The 20,647-nt window shown below is 42.2% G+C and overlaps 1 protein-coding gene across 3 annotated transcripts in view; it reads left to right on the forward strand.

Moving 5' to 3' along the window:
• HTR2C (5-hydroxytryptamine receptor 2C) overlaps positions 1 to 20,647 on the forward strand; it is a 216,889-nt gene that overhangs the window by 154,161 nt on the left and 42,081 nt on the right. For 2 of the 3 annotated variants that reach the window (XM_066559604.1, XM_066559606.1), the window contains exon 3: positions 19,720 to 20,353. In XM_066559604.1, the coding sequence (XP_066415701.1) occupies positions 19,969 to 20,353 (385 nt within the window). In that variant the 5' untranslated portion in view covers positions 19,720 to 19,968. Of the gene's footprint in view, positions 1 to 15,216; positions 15,243 to 19,719; positions 20,354 to 20,647 lie in introns of those variants that run through there. The other variant, XM_066559605.1, reaches the window with a different exon arrangement.

Genomic DNA, 20,647 nt, shown 5'->3' on the forward strand with positions numbered 1-20,647 from the left:
TCAGAAATCTGAAGCAATGTGGGTTTTTATTTTGCTGCTTCCTTCCTGCTCCCATCCTATCTATCTGAAAATCAAGAGATGAAAAAAACCCACACTTTCCAATTTCAGACATTTATTTTGTAGCTACCAGAAAAGGGACTCTGCCAGGTCATGATTTTCTTCATATGATTCACACAAGTCAGTTTCCCTGGCTGAGTGTTCTCGAGGATGATCTCTCTGTAGCAGAAGAACCTCAATTATTGCTTTCAGCAGAGGTTAAACAAGTTGCCATCTCGAGCAGCTTGGAGGCAGTAAACTGTGGTGAGTGGAGCTGAGCATCCCACGCGAGGCTCTGGCCCTGGGTGCACACAAACTGTGAGCTGTGCTCTCCATGCTCCAGGGAATACTCAGTTAAGAAACATTTCTCTTTGTACGAAAACTTTGTGGGTGATAGATGCCAGAATGACACATGGATTGTCACATTTTTGGGGCTCTGATGTGTTCTGTTTGCCAGGGAAAGCATCGCTTACAGGCGGAGTGACAGCCTGTGCACCTTGGGAACCAGTGTGTGTAATCCCAGTGCCACCACAGCAGGAGGCTCCCAGAAAGGCAGCCCCAAATCTGTGCAAGTTAAATCAACTTTTGGGAAGTTCAGAGGACTCTCAGTTGAACCATAACTAACGGCAACACATGGAAAAAAAATTATCAGGTAATTATTAGAGAACAATAACATTGTTAGGCTGATTGGGCTATGCACCAAAGGGCTGTCAATCATGGTTGTTATGAAAAGCAGAGCATTTAGAGGCTGTCAATCACACCTGTTTGTAAAAGCCAAAGGACTTCAGAAATTGTTAAGCCTGAATTTACCAACTGCAGGAATAACAAAAGCAGCCAAGTCTCACGCAAGCCCATATTACAGTTTGTGTAGAAGCTCTTGCGTAAGTTTGTGCCTTTATTCATCTGAAAATATCTTATGGCACTGGCAATTTGGAAAGGTTTCTTTTTTCTGCTAGCTCCTTTATAGCACTGATTTTTATTTTTTTTTTAAGGTTGCTTAAGTGTGTCAAATCTCATAACAAAAATTGACTTTTGCTACATTCCTTTGCTGTGAAGCAAAAATGTCTGAGTTAGTATCCAAATAGCAGAGAGCTGTTGCTGGAGCCTTTTAGCTTCTTGAGGTTCACACATTACTGCATATCCAAAACACTGTAGCAAATACCAGCTGGAGAATTTAAAAGGATTCTGGAAATCCTTAACATGGAGGTTCTCACCCATAAATGTTGTGGGAAATTACCTGACAAAGACCTGTAGAACATTTACTTTTGAGAAAAGTGTGGAATGTACATACCCACCTGATTTAAACCGAAAGTGGAAGTTAGTTGTGTGTGTGTGCATATTGTGTTTCCCTTCCCTTCCCTTCCCTTCCCTTCCCTTCCCTTCCCTTCCCTTCCCTTCCCTTCCCTTCCCTTCCCTTCCCTTCCCTTCCCTTCCCTTCCCTTCCCTTCCCTTCCCTTCCCTTCCCTTCCCTTCCCTTCCCTTCCCTTGTGGAGTTTTTGGGAGGAAATATCTTTCTGAAGATACATTTCTGCATTTGAAAGGCTGTACTGTGCATCACCCCAGTGTGCCCTGGATTTGGAACTCACCTCATTTCATAACCAAGGCCAGGTGCAAGCATGTCTGTGTGTTCAGTGTTTACAACACTGCTTGAAAACCTGTTTCTTACTGAATAAATCATGGGTTCCTATTGCTATGAAAGGTTTCCATCAAGGAATCAGTGTAGTTTGGGTTTATCTCAGAACCCCTAGGGCTTGCAGCAGGTTTCTTGCTGCTCTGGGCCCTGCAGGAGCCCCAGCATGAGTAATTGTGGCATTAAACACTACCTAGGCATGAAGTTTTTTATTTATATTTTCTCATATTGGGAGCTCCATGTTACCAGACCCAGCATCAGGAGCTGGGTACTAATACCTTCTACCCTTGCCAGGAGTTATTATTGCAATTTTTACCTTGGTGTCCTTGTATTGTGCACTTTATTAATCCTGGAGGGAGGGAAGGAGGAGAATGAGAAGTCCCTGCTCATAGCTTGACTGTCTTAAACAGATGTAGAAAGGAAAGGAAGAGAGGAAAAGCTGCCCAAAGGCATCTGGTGAGCTGGTGGCAGCCCCAGAGGCAGGAACTACATCTCTGCAACATTCAGAGGAGTCCCTCAGGTGGACATGGCCCACGCCACCTCCCCAGTGCCATGGATGCTCCTCAGAGCATCATCCTGCCAAGGCAGGAGCTGCACTCACACAATGGGTAGTTAAATCAGTGAGTTATTAATGCAAATGTTAATAATTGAGCTCAAGTGTTTAATGAGTTTCTAGAGAAAAGATCAAATTATACTCTTCAGATGCAGAGTTAGAATTTTGCCTAATTAGAAGAAATATGTTTTTCCCGTGAGGGGCAGTTGCTGAAGTGACAGTTTGGAGTCTGTTGTGACAGCATTTGCAGAGATGGGTTCCAGCCAAAGAACAGAGCTTTTTTAGTATCTCTGATAGCATAGTAGTTTCTTTTGGAGGCATAATTATGTTGCATTCTTTGCAGAGTTCATTAGGGAAAGAAAAACAAAGAACTTGTGTTCCATGTGGTTGATGTTCACACATTTTTATCTTAGTGTGATAGAAGAAGCTGTTGGATCCTGAGAGTAACATGGTGTCTCTCTCTTTCACTGCTAGCCTAATAACTCAACCAGTGCTAGATGGAAACAGCTCTTCTAGCCCACAGCTGTTTTTTCAGGAGTCCATCTTTTTTTTTCTGAGTGAAATCTCAGAATGTGTAAAAATGTTTGAAGGCTTATGTAAACTAGAAAGAAGTTTGTGGAACTATTCCCAAGCAGATACAGTAATAATTATTTCCTTCCTTGCATCTTAGCATTTGCAAGCAAATGTGGTGAGCAAATCTGGGTGAGATGCTGGAGGGTGCTGGCACCCCTAAATCACAGCCTGTGCCAGGGCCCAGAGGAAAGTGATGTGCAAGAGCTGCTCCTTTTCTGACTCTTGTTTTATGAAATCTTCTGAACCTGGGACATTTGCTGCAGAGATTTTATGAGGTAATTTCTTAGAAAGCCCAGCCAAACCTTCCTGCAACTCTCTGTTGGTTTATTCACACTTGCAGAAGCCTTTTCCTCTGCCTAGGGCTAAAAGAAACTCTTCCTGCTGCAGAGGCTGGAGAACTCACCAGAACTAGGTACAGCCCTCCAAATTTTGTAGAGAAACATAATGTGGGTTTAATCACTTGGTAGGGCTGCTCCAACCCTTTCAGGCAATTTGCAGCATCCTCCCTGCCACTGAGGAAACTTTTGCAGCATTGTGGGAACACACAGTGGAAATATTCCCTTGTTAAGTGTATTTTCTGTCTGTAACTCTAAGCTATGAGCTGTGAAGATAAATTACAGCAGCTGTGCCACATTTGTTTTGGAAAGAACCTAGTGTTACCTCAGGATACAGCTGTCACTGGGAAAAGGAAGGGTGGAAGTTACTTTTTAAAAGTCACGTAGGAAAATGGTGCTCAGCATTGAATTCTTCCCAAACCTTTTCCAGGTGGAAAGGTTCTTACACAAATAACAGGGATTTGAAGCAGTGATTGTGATAAGAAAAATGACCCAAACCCAGAAGCCTGCTGTTATTCCTTTTTTTTTCTTTTGCCCTTAAATTTTTTAGAATAATAAATTATTACTGAGTTATTTATTAATGACAAGTGGATTTAGATCAAAATAATGCATGGATTATATATATATTGGTGCAAATATATTTACATACATGTACAGAAAACTTATTACCTTCCAGCCTGAGCCTGGATGTTGATAAATTGGGAAGAAATCTTAGTTTGACATGGCAAAGTGTTCTGGTAGGGCAAGCAGGCTCTGTTCTTAGATCACAAAACACAGTGCAGAGCTTGGTACTCTGTGAAATGTGCAGTGCTTGGTATTCTGTGAAAAACCTCAAAAGCACCAAAGGGGAAAAAAACCCAAAAACCCAACAAACAAACTCATAAAATAATGGATATCCTGGCAGGAGGAATGGAAGAATTCAGGAACTCCCTGGTGGTTTGTTGCTATCACTGGATCAGCTCTGCAAGTGGGGCACATTGAAGCATGGCAGGAAGAGAGGAAAATGGTGAAGTGCACAGAGGTTGTTACTCAAAACTCAGGCTAGAGCTCAAAAATCAGCACACCAGGCACAGAGGGGTGGGTATGGCTTTGCTTTTGATGGCTCTGTGTGAGGTATACCACAGCAAATGTACTTCTTTTTACCTGTATTGATAAAGAGATTTTCTAAATAATATTTTCTGAATTCACAAAGAACGTCAGAAAAATAATCATGCAATCAGGAGTTCACCTCTGGTGAAGGGTGATCAGGGAGTTTTCTGTAGGGCTGAAATAGAGCAGAGCTGTTATTTGTCAGTGCAGATTTGGTGGTCCTAAAGTACAGGTTAGGATTGGTGGGTTGCCTTTTTTCTATGGGTCTCTAATTTTTATTTTGGCTTCTTTAATTTCTGTTGTGATGCTGACAGCAGAGATGAATTTATTCTCTAAAATGGTTCTAATCTGAGGTGATCTCACTAGCAAGGAAATGTTTAGCTGACTGCTGACACAACATCTGTAGGCAAAAGGCTGGTGAAAGATCAAACACATTCCTCTTCCAGGAGCTATAACCTGTGGTTTTACTCGGGCTCTGTGGACTTTGGCTCGTATAAGGTTTCTGTTATGCTTTTCAAATATTAAAAAAAAAAAGAAAAAAAAGTGTTCTGGATGTAGAGCTTTAAAAATATCTCTCATTGAAGTTGTTGAGTGCAAAGTCACTGGCCTTAAGATAACTTTAAGAAACATGAGTCAAGTGCCCAAGATCAGAAAATCCAGAAAAAAACACACCCTGCTTTTATATATATTTTTGCTTTCTGTTTCTGAAGCCTTTAGGAGGTGTATTTTTCTTGTTTTGTCTGCAGCCCTGAGACCTTCTGTCTCAAAGGACTGATATTTAAAAACCCAAGACACAAGACACTAAAAGACTTGCAAGAAAAACCTATGGCAGTTTGCAGTACTGGACCAGTTTCATTTTTACATCCCAAAGTAACATGAAAGCAGGGATGGAATAACTCACACTGCCATTACTTCTCATAGCTGGTCTGAGCTTTTGCAGCTTAAAAGAAAGGAAGTAAAAAAAATTCATTTGGTATTAAATAGTAGCAAGTAGGAGCAAGAAGTATTTTGTTTACAAGAATTCCTTATAATCTTTTAAAAATAAATTTTATGATCGAAGTTCAGCCTTGTCCTGTATTTCAATCCTTTCAGTAAAAACAGCTTATTCTGTGTTTTTCCTCTAATGTCTTAAGGCAGATGTGTGAGGGGCTGTCTCTGTTTCCCTCCTGGGGAAAGGCAGAATGGAGCGTTTGGCTTTGATGTAAGCTCTTGCTTTTCCTTGGTCTTTATTCTTATGTCTTTAAAGTGTATTATTTTAACAAGCAGGCCGCCAAAATAGCTCTACTGCTCAAGCAATAACCTTGCTTTCCCAGCTTTTCCCAGCCTGCCCTCCCTGCTGCGCTCGTGGCTGCTGCTGTGCAGCCTCCAGCCCTCGTGGAGCAGGGTGAGGATGGACCCTGTCCCTGAGCTCTCAGGGAGGTGCTTTGGTCTCACCCTGCTCAGCAGCAGATTTCTGCTGGCTCGGGGTGGGGAGTGCAGCCCCTGGGTCCTGAATGAGCCCTGGGCTCCCATTCAGAGCTGGGGCTGGTGTTTCAGGGCTCTGCTCTGCACCACGAGGATGGTGTTGTTGGCAGAGCAAAGCCCTTCTGCATCCAAATGACTACAATAGTGCTTTTATCTGCAAAGCACAAAGTATAATCTACTTCAGTTTTCTAAATGAGTTTAATGCTAGAGAAGCATCAAAGAGGAAAAACTTTTGTTTGCTATTGTTATGCCTTATGAATCCTCAATGAAGTTACAAGCTCTAGGTTTTGGTAGTGGGTTTTTTTGGCTTTCATCCTTGGTTCTGTGCTTGAACAATGTCCTCCCACACAGCTTTGCTGGGAAGGGAAGGCAGGATTAAGTTAATGTTTCTTTACTTTCAGAGCTCTTCTCTGCCCAGGCCAGAGTTGTCTGTGGGTTTTGTGGGGCTCAGGTCCCTGCATTTGGTGAAGTTTCTGTGCCTTGGGTCAGTGTATGCACTGGTAATAATACCTGCATCATCCCTTGGTCTTCAGCCAATGTAAAGTCTCACAATTTGGCAAAAATGAAAGAGATTTAAGGTAACATGTCTTAATTTGTGCTTGCCATCAGCTCCAACAGGATCCTCTAATGTCCCATGCTTATTTTTGGTTGATACAAACTGCTGCAAGAAGATTTCTTGGTTTGCTTCAGCTGTGTATAGGTGACTTTCTCCAGTGTTTCAGAGATGTTTGGTTTCTAACATCTTCCATCTCAACAGCTCTCACAGCCACAGATAAACACTGAGACTGCAGCTAGGTTTGAAATGCTCAGTTTTGCTCACAAGCTGTAACTGATATTGCTCCCCACTGTGTTCAATGACTGTGATGCCTTGTGAAGGCTGACCTAGAACAGAGGCTGGACAGAGTTAAAGAATAAAGTAGGGATTTATTAAAAGGCCTCAATGGATCCACCTTGGGCAGCACAAGAGCCCAGCCAGGGCTGCACCCAAGATGAACCAAAATGGTCCCAAAATGCACAGCCGGACGCGGGGTCTCTCACTTTTATCAGTTCTGCTCCATGTGCATATTGGAACTAATTGTCCAATTAGAGCCTTAGCTTATGAAGTCCCATCCTTCTTGTTTTTCTCTCTTCAGTCCATGTTGTTTGTACTCTTGGGCCTGAGATTTGGATCATTTTTCCTTGGTCCCCAGCTGGAGCAGGAGTTGTTTTGTCTCCCAGCGCTGTGAAGAGCTCACCATCCCCTCATTATGAAGTACACACTAAAGCAGTACAGAATCTGAAAAATAGAAAAGCTAAAGCCTGAGGCATCAACTACTTGTCTGATCCATCCCTGAGGTTTTTAACAGCTTATATGGTGCTCCCCACTTTGGTGAACGTGTGCCTTCACCCAGTCCTCCATTCTGGTGCAATGATGGGTGTTCCCAGGTTTTGGTAGTGCTCTGGAATAATGTTCCCGTGTCTGTTTTGCCAGATCATGCTTTCTTTGAAGCTCTTGTGAAGTGTTGTGCAGTAGCACATCACCACCAGCAGTTTTTGCTATCCACCATGGATGATGTTCTTGCCCAGAGGGGTTTTCCATCACAGAACATCCTCCTGTTCTGTGTCAGTGTCTGTACTGAGCTCCTTGGCTTTCTAACAGCTCAGGCTTGCAGAACAAAGTGCTTGAGTAAGATACTATTTTTAAGGACATTGAGAGGTCTGTTATAATTTGGAGCAGAGAATTCTGCCTGGGGCAGTCTCATGGAAGCTTTAACTCTGTAACTGGAATCCTGGTTTGTGGCACACAATTTTCCTGCAATGAAGTTCACATGTTCCTGTAGCCCTGTGTGGGCTTCTGCATCCCACTTTCTCCAGCCTTGAGGAAGGGGCACATATCAAAGGAGGGAATCTGTTTTTACTTCTGGGATTTCCTGAGACAGTTCACTAAAGGCCCTGCAAGCTACGAGTTCAAACCATGCATTAGGCATGGGATGGTCCAGAGATTCTTCCTCTCAGTTGTTAAGGAGACAGCAAGGAGTGGTGGCAGCAGGGTGTTGTGCCATGTCCCCTGGACTGAAGGGCACAATTTCAGCCCCACAAACTGATTTCCAGCACCAACATGCTGGGACATGCTCCTGTTGACCCATGTGGGTGAAGCTGATTTCAGCCTCACTGAGTTACTATTTCTAATTTCTATTTGGGCTGCTTTAGGTTGATAAAACTGGGATCTGAAAAAAGTGTTGGCTGTTTTTTTGTCCTTTATACCCAAATCTTTGAGGATCAGATGTGTGTGGGATAAAAACATTGCCAGTGTAATTTGTTAGGTCACCTGCACAGGGAAGTACTTTATTGCCTGTTAATTAATGGAAGTAACATAATTGTTTCCATTTTAGACTACTACTATTTATCAAAGTGTGTTTGTAAAGGTTACACTGCCTGGTGTAAAGCTGCTTAGAATATTGTTACTTTAGATATTTCAATGACCATTTTCTTTAGTGGTTTTGGAAAATGAAAATGTAGGATACAATTTACTGACACAGAACTCAAGAGGTGTTTGTGTTATTGTACAAATATACCCAGGCCCTATTTCTGCAACTGTTCCAAGCTGGCTGACACAGGGGTCAAGACCTTCCTTCATCTGTAATATGCAGGAAATGGGCAAAAAAATAGTAGCAATACAGGAATCAGGGCTTTGGGCTTCTGCTTCTTGGCTTTTTTAGATCAGCAGGTCAGTGTGATTAATTAACCCAGGCTGCAGAGCAGTTGTATCTGTTCATCACAAAGCTGTGTGCAGGGGAATCCCAAACTCCCCTGGCTGCAGCTCAGCCCTGGCAGAGCTGAGTCCCAGGCACAGCCTGGCTGGGATGGTGGGATCCTCACCCCCACACTGACCAGACAGGGAACTAAAGGTCTCAGTGCCCAGAGAGATTTCTCTGCTGCTGATTCCCTGGCTCCCCAACCTCATTTGATGTCTCTCTGTGCAGTGCTTGCTGTGTGCTGTAGTTGTACTGCTGAACTAAAGCAATTTCTGTCTCAAACTGTTCCAGCATTTGAACTTTGGCAAGAAAGGGACACACTCCTTGCTCAGAGACTTCAGATGTTGCCTCCAAACACGCTTTTGCTGCACTCACTGGGCACAGCAAAACTCTCATTCACCTATCATCAATAGTGCCAGCACCCAAATTATTTTGGTTTGCGGTGATACTGAATTTGTGGGAGGTCAGAAGCCAGGAATGATGGACCTGCCCTGTTGTTTCTGATGGAGTATTTCCCTTGTTTGAAAGCCTTGCTGTTTCCAGAGGAACAGAAGTGTTTCTGTTTCAAACCTACTTTCAGTGTATGTGGATGTGTGTTTTTCTCCACTTGACAACTGGTGGTTTGTCACTTCCTTAACTCTGAGCTGTTCACAGAGATATTACGTTGCTGACAAAGTGGAAGCAATTTAGTAATCACTTACAAGAGAAAATCGACACCATTAGAGTTCAGCTGTCTTTGTTTCAGCCATTAAAACACAGACACTACCTGATTCATCTATAAATTGCTGTGATAGTTTCATTGTCTTTCCTCTGTGGGGTTGAATAAAAGTGTACTTGGTGCCCTCCCTTTGAAGGAGAGCCTGGTCCCCTGGCACCATTGCTCACATGGGGACAGCTCCCCTTGGTCTCTGACCCCACACAGCAGCACCCACAGCCCGTCTGGGAAGCACTGCTGATGCACCTCAGAGATACCCCCCACATTTTAGGTAAATGTAGGAAGAATACTCCTTTTAAAAAGGAAGTGGCTGCTTTGGATCCTGTTTGAATTTCTAAATGCAAGTTTTCCTTCTTAGACTGCCACTGAGACTAGAGGTTGTCTTTTACATTTCTTTGTTAGCCTTTAACCTTCATATTTTCCCTGTTGCTCTGTTGCTGAATTGTGGTGCTGTTCACAGGAGTCCCAGGACAAGGGAAGAGATGAGAATCTTGACTCCATGTTTCAGAAGGCTGATTTATTATTTTATGATATATATGATATTAAAAGAAAATGATATATTAAAACTACACTAAAGAATAGAAGAAAGGATTTAATCAGAAGGCTTGAAAGGAATAGAATGGAATGATAACAAAAGCTCATGACTCTCAGAGTGTCCAGGCCAGCTGACTGTGATTGGCCATTAATTAGAAACAACCAACATGGACCAATCAAAGATGCACCTGTTGCATTCCACAGCAGCAGATAATCATTGTTTTTCTTTTCCTCTGAGGTTTCTTGGCTTCTCAGGAGAAAAGTCCTGGCACAGGGATTTTTCAGAAAATATCATGGCAACACTGAATTTGTCTGCAGCTTCTCTCCTATTTCCATGTTCTTCTCAGTGATCTTAACCATCTTGTTAAATGCAGCCAAGCACCAGCCTGCTCTTTCCAGCACTCAGGACTGCTCCCTCTGCTGCAGCTTCAGCACACCTCAGCTGGGACAGAATCTGAAATGTACTAAATCCTTCTTCCACGTGTTAGCTCACACGGAGAAGCAGGTTAATCCAAATTACACTGGCTTTTACAGCCCTCCTTTGCCTTTCATGTCGTGCTGGAAAATGAAGTATTTTCAATTACGTCTTGTCTCCTTCACTTCATTTTCCCTGACTCATGTGTTGATGTCAGAGATGCCAGTTTGTGTCAGTGCAATTTGCTCCCATGGAAATGCCTCCTGCACACGCGCCCGGCTCCTGGCTCCTGTGCTTACATAATGTGGGAGCTGTCAGAGCCCTGCCCCAGCACTGCCCATCTGTCTATTCTCTCAGAGCTAATGAGCCTTTTCCTTCCTGCTCCAGGCATATTACACACCCTGACTTATTCATAGATGATGTCTATTAAATTTGTCAAATGCTTTGAAAATTTAATTATTTCCCTAAATAAAGAGTCTGCTTCTAATCACATTGAGGATGTTTCAACACAATTGGCCTGTTTTCTAGTGCAAATCAAGAGTGACTATGCTGAGCTCTGTCTGGCCCCCTGGGCATTGTCATTTAATTGAAAATACTTGTGATTTACTATAGTGTAAGAGCTCAGAGGTGTCCCCTAGCTTGGTCTGTGAGCAGCATCACAATGCAGAATTTATCTGGAATAAGGCATCCAGATTAAAGTGGCCTCTTATGGCATCAAACAGTCAATGTGTGATGGGGGTGGAGGCAGGTATTTGTTTGCTTTTGGAGTGATGGAGCATACAGAAATCCCTTGCTTGCTATATCTATAGCTTGGATTATATTTGTCTCTTTCATGTCCCACTTGTGCCTGCATATGGCTCAGATGCTGAAGTAATTATCTTTGTTTCTGACTGATAAACTCATAGTTTACAGCCAAATTCTTTTAGTTATTCATTGTGTTATCATATTTCATTCTTATTTGATTTGTTCAGCCCTCAGTCATTCTGATTTTCCTGTTACATTCCAACCTTTACTGATGTGGGTGCTGAATTTTGGTTTTGAATTATCAATGTATTTGGTTCTCAAAGTAAATGTTTTGGTTAGGCAACATTAAAAACAAACAAACAAAAAAAGCAACCCCAATTTACTATCAAGGTCAAACCTTACCAACCTCAACAGACACCTTCCTTCCAGACCAGGGTTTGTGTTTCCAGTCTAATCCATTTTCATCTGCTTTGCAGCCAATACCGTGGCAGCTTCACAATTGCTCAGTTCATCTTGTTCTCTGGAGTTTTCATAACAACTTCCCTGGTGATGCCATATCAAATGGTTTAATGAAGTGTGAGTTAGAGACACTGCCTTTTTTATTATTATTTTTTTTTTATTTTATTTTCCTAAAGAATGGAGTGTTACAGAACAGATGAACAAAATCCCAAGACACCAAGCCAAGACTTACAATGTACATCTGGGAAACTCATGTTGCCTTTCACAGCACTTTCCACACATTTTTGTGTCTCAAATTTTCCTTTTAAATCTGTTCTGAATTTTTGCCTGGTTAAGGTCAAACTAAGAATTCTATAATTGTGTGGATAATTTTCTATCTTGAAATGAAGACCAGTTGCTGTAACTGTTCCATCTTATTGTCTTTGTCCTTTTCCTGTTTTTTTAAGACGAGTTTTTAAGAGTTTTATTTTCTATCTATTTTATTAGTTTCCCTTACTACAGATTTATCGGGATATTCAGTTATATATATAATATACTTAGAGCAGAAAAGTGTTGGCTTTTTGAATTTATTCTGTCAGCCACTCCATTTTGGGTTTTTATGGGTCAGTTTCCCAAGAGAAAAGGAAATTAAAAGGGAAAACCCCCTATGAGTAGCTACATTTTCTATGTAATTATTGTATCAACTGTTGCTATGCATGAGATAAAGATAAGTCAATTAACTTATGAATGTTTCAATAATCCTTTCTCTGACACTGCACAGGTATGTGAAAACACATATTTAATTAAGCTATTACAGTAAAAGCCCTGAGCCATTTGTCAGTTCATTAGGCACACTTTTTATTACGCTTTGAGCTTTGTTTTCCTCTTCCTTGGCTTATTTGATGCTGTAATTTATTCTTTATAAAGACATTTGGACAGCAATGATAACAGGAGAGGCACTCTGTAACCTATATTAAGAGTGCACCACCACAGCAGGGAAGAGACCTCTATTAAAAAATCAGTGCCTGAGCCTTGAATTGGAGAGTTCTGCAGGCTGAGGTGCTCACTGGTGTGACAGCGTTCACAGGGGTCCCAGGATGAGGGAAGAGATGAGGATCTGACTCCATGGTTCAGAAGGCTTGATTAATTATTTTATGATATATATTCTATTAAAACTATACTAAAAGAATAGAAGAAAGGATTTCATCAGAAGGCTGGCTAAGAATAGAAAAAGAAAGAATGAATAACAAAGGCTTGTGGCTCAGACAGAGAGTCCGAGCCAGCTGACTGTGATTGGCCATTAATGAGAAACAACCACATGAGCCCAATCCCAGATGCACCTGTTGCATTCCACAGCAGCAGATAACCATTGGTTACATTTTGTTCCTGAGGCCTCTCAGCTTCTCAAGAGAAAAAAATTCCTAAAGAAAGGATTTTTCATAAAATATCATGGCTACACACTGGGAAAACAGATTTGGGGGAGAAGCTGTTTTGGCTGTGGGACCCCCACGTGAGCAGCCCTGTGCTGGTGATGTACCAGGGCTCAGAGTGCCCCAGCTCAGGGCCATGCAAAGGAAGAGGGGAGATTTTCCCCTGGATCTCCTGTGGGATGAGGTGCAGGGTGAGCACCATGTCACAGCATCAGAAATTTGTGTTCACTGGAAAATGAGGGGTCCTGAGGTGTGATTTCAGAGGGCGCAGAGAGCTGGAATGAAGAGAAAGCTCAAGGGAGGGAAACATCAAGGGATTTCTTGCTTGATTAAGAAATGTGACTTAGTAAGTAAAGAGTGAGTCAGCAGCAGTCCCCAAGCAGGGTGGGCGTGCTCAGAGTGTGCCAGGCTGTGACTCAGAGCTGCTCCATGCTCACCTGCTCCTGGCCACGCTGCTGCTGCTGCTCTCTGTCACTGCTGCAAACCGTGCACAGTCATCAAAGAATCCCAGTGATACTGGGTGGGATATTTCCCCTAAAACATGAATTGAATGTAAATCACTTGATGAGTGTTTTTTATTTAGAGGCATGTACGTATTTAGGTGTGTCTTGCTGTGGTTGCACTTAGAGCTGTGAAGTTACTCAACCCCACGTGGGATAGAGCGCTGTACATCAGAAACTGCTGAAAATTGTGGAGTCTTCTGGCTTCTAAATAAGCCTGGTTTTAAAACTTCAAAAAAAAGTTAGCTAAAGAAAGCTAAGCAAGTGTTTTTGTTGCTTTGGTCTATTATGTTTCATTTTGGATAAGTGCTCACTTCCAGACTTTAATGATGTAAACAAAGAGCTGCCATGCAAAACATTTGAGAGAAGAAGAAAAATTGGTTTAAAAATTCTAAACTTAAAGAAAGTTTAGAAAGAGTAAGAAAACGTTTAACAGAGGTTTACTGCAAGAACCCTGAAAAGCTGAGTGTAAAAAAGCTGTCACACAGGATTTTCCCACCAATGTCACACTTGATGTTTGCCACATTGTGCAGCTGAATTAAAAGGGACAGAGGGAAACTCACTGCAGTGGAGGCAGAAACCAGGTCCTTATAACCACAGGAGCTGCCTTGGGAATGCTGGGGACTCTCAAAGCTCCATGTGCCAGGGAGCAAATACCCACAATACTGTTGCATTAAGGGTATAAAAGTTTGGCAGGAGATAAATGTCCCTTGTGTTCCAGCTGGTTCTCAGAAATTCGAGGCAGGGCTCAAATTCAGGTTATGGCCAATTCAGACTATGGGGCTGGTCAAGCTCAGTAAGAACTTTCAGGAGCACAGCTGTACAAATAGTGCAGGAATGTGGGTTTGATTGCATTCAATAGGACTTTGCATGATCCAGGTTCATGAATAATGTGATTTATTGAAGCAACAGGAAGGCAGGGTCAGGACTGCCATGATAAATGCACTAACTGCAGAGAGTTAATATGTGCTTCGAATTTCAGCCACTGGGGACATGTGTATTAAAAAAAAAAAAAGAAACAAAAAACCAGAGAGGCAGGTTGGAATTATATCTACCCTTAGAAAATATGAACAACTAGGGTATAATCATTCCAAGAAGTTAGAACAGTGTGTGATGAGATTCAGATTTATTCTGTTGTGGTGTTTCTGCATGTCTGAGCCAAGAGAGAAAGTTTATCATTGCAGGGAGTGGCAGAGTATCTACATCTTCTTGTGAGGTTCCCAGGTGCTCTTCCACAAAGGGAAAATAAAAAAGGATGCTGGTCTTACAGCCAGAAGGTGGATTAAGATCTCTCTGTGTGTTTGTATCGCCTTGAAATGTCTGGAAAAGAAATTAATGCCTTTCTGACTCAGTATGAGGGAAGATACAGAGAAGGAAATTGATGCTATTTGCTTTTAGACAGAATGGTAGTGATTCATTATTATGACCCTACAAAATATCACTACTTGAACTCATATCTGAGAAAATCCATTTTCTCCTTGCTCTGAAAAAATTAAATGCTCTTTTTTTAATTTACAAGTAATTAAAAGTAATTAAATAGTTATTTTCTGTGTCAGAATTAAAAAAGACTGGTAGAAAGCTGTATTTGGGGAGGTTTCCCTAAGGTTTTATTAAGTGGTTTTTACGCTGATTTATCTCCAATTCCTATTGGGAAAAATTCCAGAATTTCTTGCAAAACAGAAGAGGACGTATCAAATTCTTCCTTGGAAAGAAAATCTCGAAACAAAGTGCTAATAATATATTCCCAAGTTCAGGAGTAGCTCAGGAAAATAGTCAAATTAGGCATAACCACTTCTCTGGATTGCAACTTCAGTTAATTTGCAGTGGGTATCTACAGAATAATCATTGGCGTTTGACTTTTCCTTCCCTGCTGCAGTGCCTGTGGAAATGCTGCCTCTGTGATGGCACTGGGGGCATTGCTTCCAACAGAAAGGAGATTTCCTGATGCTGCCAAGTGACAAGAATGAGCTGGGGCTTTCCAAAACTGCCACTTCCAGAGGATGTTGAGCTGTGGGATCCTCAGACAGACATGGCCTCAGCAGGTGGGGAAGGTGAGGAGCTGGCTCTGGTGTGAGCTGGGGCAGCTCTGGGGCCCTGGATCCCACCCCAGGCACACTGGGTTTGTTTTCCCTTTGTTTCACAGCTCTGTTTGCCCACTTGGCCACACACTTTTATTTCTGGCCCTGGGGAAGCTGAAGGGGAGGGGATGTGAGCAGGGACAAGCGCAGGAGTTGCACCAAGGGTAGGAGTTCAAAACATCCCCATGCTGGACAGCTTTGCTCAGAAGCACAATTCTGATCCAATTATAGGATAATTTAACCTGAAAGGGACTTTTTGAAAGGCTTTAGTCCTCCAGGTGCTCAAGGAAGAGCTGACTCCCAGGTTAGATGGGTGTTTGGGGGTAGATCCCAGCTGTCTTCTGAGCTTCTGCAAGGATGGAGATCCCACAGCCTCTGTCTGACCACCTGCACTGAGATTCTTCTCTTTTTTTCCTGCTTCATACATGATTTCCTTACATCTGTCACTGTCACAATTGCTTCCTGTTTTGCTGCCCAGCTTTTGGAATTCTCCTGTTTCCTCTGGAAGTACCAGCAGGTAGATGTAGGCAGCAAAGACATCCCTGTTCAGAGCTTTTCCTCTGGGCTGAACCAAACCCAGTATTTATTGTGCTTCCTCCCACATCACCCTGGTCATCTCCATTGGACTTGCAGCATTCTCACACACTATTTAAAAATAGAACTGCACAGAAATAGGGATGTTTCCTAGTGCTGCTACAAAAGGGAGAAAGATGAGTTCCAACTGCCCAAAATATAGAATTCTCTTCATATGAAAACATGACTTTATTGAATCACTAAAAGGAAAGTGGCCCTTTGCAAGTTTGCCATGAAAATCTGTATTTTAAAGCAACCTTCTGTTCCAAAAAAAGAGAAAATTAAATTGGCAATGGATTAAAAAAAATAATAAAGATGCAAATAGCAAGAAATGCAGGGTTTAGAGTGAAGAATGAAGCCTTAAATCTGCCTTCTTGAACATAAATTGTGTATTCTATTATATAATTTTAAATTATTTGCCATTTTGAAAAGGGCTTCATGGAGCTATAAAAATTTATGTCATCTGACTATCTGGCTCAGATAGTTGTGAACTATCTGCAACTGTTTTCCTGTCAAAAATTGCAGTACTTACAGTTCAGTTTAGTTGACTTCAGATTTATTTTTTTCCCTGATGTAGGTCTGCCATCAAAGTCAAGGCTGAAGGCAAAACTTTTTATTTAAAAATGTTTGTTTTTTATCAGCTTGTTGGCTTTCATCAGGTAATTGGGGAGATGTCAATGTGACTTGGAGAACTGGAGACTGCCAATATTTTGGGAGGAGAAAATCTTTCTTGCATATGGCCTTTGTACCCGTGATGCCATTGGATGTTTTTGGGTTCTTGGTGGGGTGGGAATTGCTGAAAGCCATCACTTTTGATCATTAAGTACTTCTGGGTTTTTTTTTTTTTTTACAGCAAGACTCATCATGAATTAATGTATTACCTCAGTCTGCCTGAAACTCAGGTTGTTTTTTTGGGCTAAGCTGACAATCCTTGATTTCTCACCCAGTTTTAGATGCACGTTGGTAACATCCAGAGGTTCCCTCAGTGACTCAGGAGGGCTCAGAGGGTCCAGGGGAGCAGGATCCTGCCTGGGCTGGGGAACATCTCCAGTCTCAGCAGGCAGCTGCCTTTCTCCAGGAAAAAGGGCTCTGAGCTTTGAAGGGTAAAACAACTAAAGATGTATGCATTTAATTCAAAGGAAAAGAGAATTGTGTTTATTCCAAGAAAGGTTTGGTTCTTTTTCCTTTTAGTGAGTGTAATGGTGGTAAATACCCCCAAAGGCATGTGAGCCCCACCAGTACAGGCTTATTAACCATTGTAGCTTCTGCTTCACTCCAACTTAACCTTCTGGAATATCCAAAAACTCCAGCATATCAACCTCTGCTTTAAATAATTCATGTGTTTTTTGATAGACAAAAGTGTTTTTCTACCTTCAGTTTATTTTAAACTGGACTTAAAGAGTGAAAGGAAAGAATGTGCCAAAAGAAATCATTATTTTACTTTATCAAAAAGAGTGGCATAGAAAAGAATTTGGCTTTGCTGAATGTTTAAATTATAATTCTCAGGACTGTCAGTAGTAGATTGAACTGGAATTGATGATTGACCACAAAATTCAGTATGCGTACTTTGATGTTAGCTATTGGAAAAAAAATCTGTGATGGGCCCATGTTTCAATTTAAAATTATGGAGATGGTTCTTAAATAAATGCAGAATCCATGAATAAATTGTGAATTATTTTTCTGGTACAGTGGTGTGCTTAGAAGACTGTAGCTGAAGGAATTAGTCACAAAGTTTTACCTTGAGGAGACTGAAGGATGCAGGGAAAAGGAAAACTGATGACTTCAAGCCAGGATCTGTGTAAAATAATAACAAGAGTATTAGCAAAGCAGTAGAACAGTTAATTCTGAAGGTGGAGCCCAGGCTTGAGCACTCCTGTAATCAAATTCCCACATGATTTTTCAATCTGAATATGTAAAATGCAAGAGAGAATGACTCTACTCACCATTTCAGTATACAGACCCGAGCAGTGATAAAAATAGACACTTTTAATTCAGAAGCTTTATCTTGGAGTTGGTTTTGGTGCTGTGGTTTTGTTTGGGGGTTGTTGGTTTGTTTTCATGATCTAGAGTTATGTCCTGTCTGTGATCCTTTGGCTGCCCAGTGTCTCCTTCAATGTGGAAAGGTGATTTGGAAAAATTGTCATCACAGCTTTGAATTAAAAGCTGTGTTTTGGAAAAAAAAAATCGGAAGTTATTTAGAAACTTTCTAGAGACCTTTTTTTGTTGTTTTTGAGACCAGCTAAGTTGGAAAAAATAAATGGTCCAGTGACCACTTGTTCATTCATCTGCATGTGCAGCTGCAAAATTATTTTCTGTGCTGTGCAAAACTCCTTCCTAAATATGAGGTTTAGAGACCCTGTGGGAGTAATTAACTACAATGCAGAAGCAAATCTGGGTTCATTGTATGAACTGCTCATTTAAGAAATATTTTTGTGCACAAAGCCCATTAACAAGGTTCCAAAACCTTCATGAATGTTAAATATTTTATTCTAGGATTCTGAGCACTTCCTATTTAGATGAAATCTAATGTAATCTCATGAACTACATCTAGCTTTTGATACCTGGATTGCTGTGTCAGATGTGTGCCACAGTGCATTCAACTAAAAAAAATCTGGCTTTTATTTTGTTATTTATTTAACAGTGATAGAACAGTCTTTTCCTGTGAGCTGCACAAAAGTTGAGGATGTGCTCAAATGAAGCTGCCTGCTATTGATTTTATTCTCTTCCTGGTCCACTTCCATCCTCCTGCTTGACCAGGTGTTTTCCTCCTGTGCTGCTTGTGGCTGTCAGGAGCTTCCCCCAGTGCAGTGGAAGTGCAAAGCAAAGCTGCTGTTTCTCATCAGCTGGACAAGCCTGGCAGGCAGAATTACTGAGTTCATTTCACCAGGCTGGGAATACATGCCCTCAGCTTCAGTGGCTGCAGCACGTGCCTGCAGTCAGGAGTACATTCAATTTACCCAATTAGCCCAAAGCATGAGGCTGAAGGACCTCAGAAGCAGCAGCATGATGTTCTCTGGCCTGTGTTACATGGGAGTAATCAGCCTTGCCCTCACTGTCAGCTCCTTTTTGAGGCAGCACAAATCATGTGAGATGCTGTGAGGAAATCTGACCCCACTGGGTGTGGGATGGGGCTGCTGGGGCAGTGGTCCTGAGCAGCAGGATGCTGGGTTTAGGCTTGCTGGCCTGGCTGTGTGCTCATGATCAGCAGGAAACAATGGCACAAAAATAGATGAAAAGCAGAAATAAGTGCTCAGCTTTTATGAAAGTTTGTCCTTTCTTTTCTCTTAACTCTTTGTTGTCTGTTTGTTCCAGAAGGATCATACAATGTTGTCTGATAATATTGCATCTTATCCACCATTCATTTCCCAATAGAAACTGAACTGCAGTATTTGTTGTTACAGGAGAGTTAATCATTAAGATCTGAGGGTTTTTACAGCACCTTCATTTTACCTCAGAATATGTAAAATTTATCCAAACTCTTCCATTTAAGGTGATGGATTACCCTGTGCTTGGCTGCACTGTCTGGATTGGCTGGAATTTTGTGCAATTACTATTTTCCACAGCAGCAGAGTATCTGTGAAGTAGATATCAATTGAAACATATTTTGCTCTTCAGACTTGCTTTTGCAGGTTTCACAAAACATTTAATTAGTGATAATCAGCTTTTAACCAGCCAGAGCACACTGATGTGATTCCCTGCCTCTCTCCCCCATGATTGGAGGCATAGTCTGTACCCTTCAGATAAATTGCTGGCAGTCTGGAGAATGTCCTAGCCAGCAGGAAGGGGAAGAATAAGGGTGTCAGTTGCATGGGGAATAAAGAAGGTGTTGTGTTTACTGTGGTTTCAGTGAAGAATATCCTTTTTCTTTACTTTTCAGAATGGTGAACTTGGAAACCAGCTGGAGATTGCAAAGTCTCCTTTCCCTTGAGGTTGGTGGTCAATGGTCGTCATCTACCACACCCAAGGAAAGCAGAGGAGCTCCACGCTAACTTCTGTAAGCCCTGCTTCACTATGGAAGATCAAATGGTTTTCTGGCTCAGGTTTTGTGATCTGCCTTGGACCTGGAGTTTGGAAAAGGGATCGTCTCTGAGGCACGGTTAAGAGACAGAGCAACCAGCCCCAGACAATGAGCACTTTAAGTAGCACTGGAATATTGCTCAGCTTAACAACAGTGTCTGTTACACTGGATTTTAGTTTGCATGGTGGTCTGATGGCTTGGTCCTTGAGCAGCAATTTGACTCTGAACCAGAGTTTGCCTACATCTGATCCTCTCAACACCTCTGAGAAGGGGGAAGTCTCTCGGATGTCCGTGAGGGAGAAGAATTGGCCGGCCCTCCTGATCTTGGTTGTCATCCTGCTGACCATTGGGGGGAACATATTGGTAATTATGGCTGTGTCCTTGGAGAAGAAGTTGCAGAATGCCACAAACTTCTTCCTGATGTCTCTGGCAGTAGCAGACATGCTGGTGGGTATCCTGGTCATGCCCGTGTCGCTCATTGCAGTCCTGTACGGTAAGTGCCTTCCCTCCTCGTTTGAATTTTTGCCATTGCAGGGAGTCCCCCGAGGCTGCAGCAGCCTGATTGTCCCTGTGCTGGTGGCCTGGGGAGTGTCAGTGTGTCCTTGGTCGTGGCTCTGAGCTGGTGTTCACAGTGCCAGGAGTGACCTGTGAATAATGTCACACTGCGGGGTTCTTATGCTGGGGCCACCACAGGGGAGTCTGAGACAGAGAGCCAGCTTTTCACCTTGGGTTGGGTTGTCCCCAAACTGAGCTAGGACACAAAAGCTCACAGAAAAGTGAGGAGAGA

Source organism: Molothrus aeneus, chromosome 14 (assembly GCF_037042795.1).
Source record: "Molothrus aeneus isolate 106 chromosome 14, BPBGC_Maene_1.0, whole genome shotgun sequence".
NCBI lineage: Eukaryota > Metazoa > Chordata > Aves > Passeriformes > Icteridae > Molothrus > Molothrus aeneus.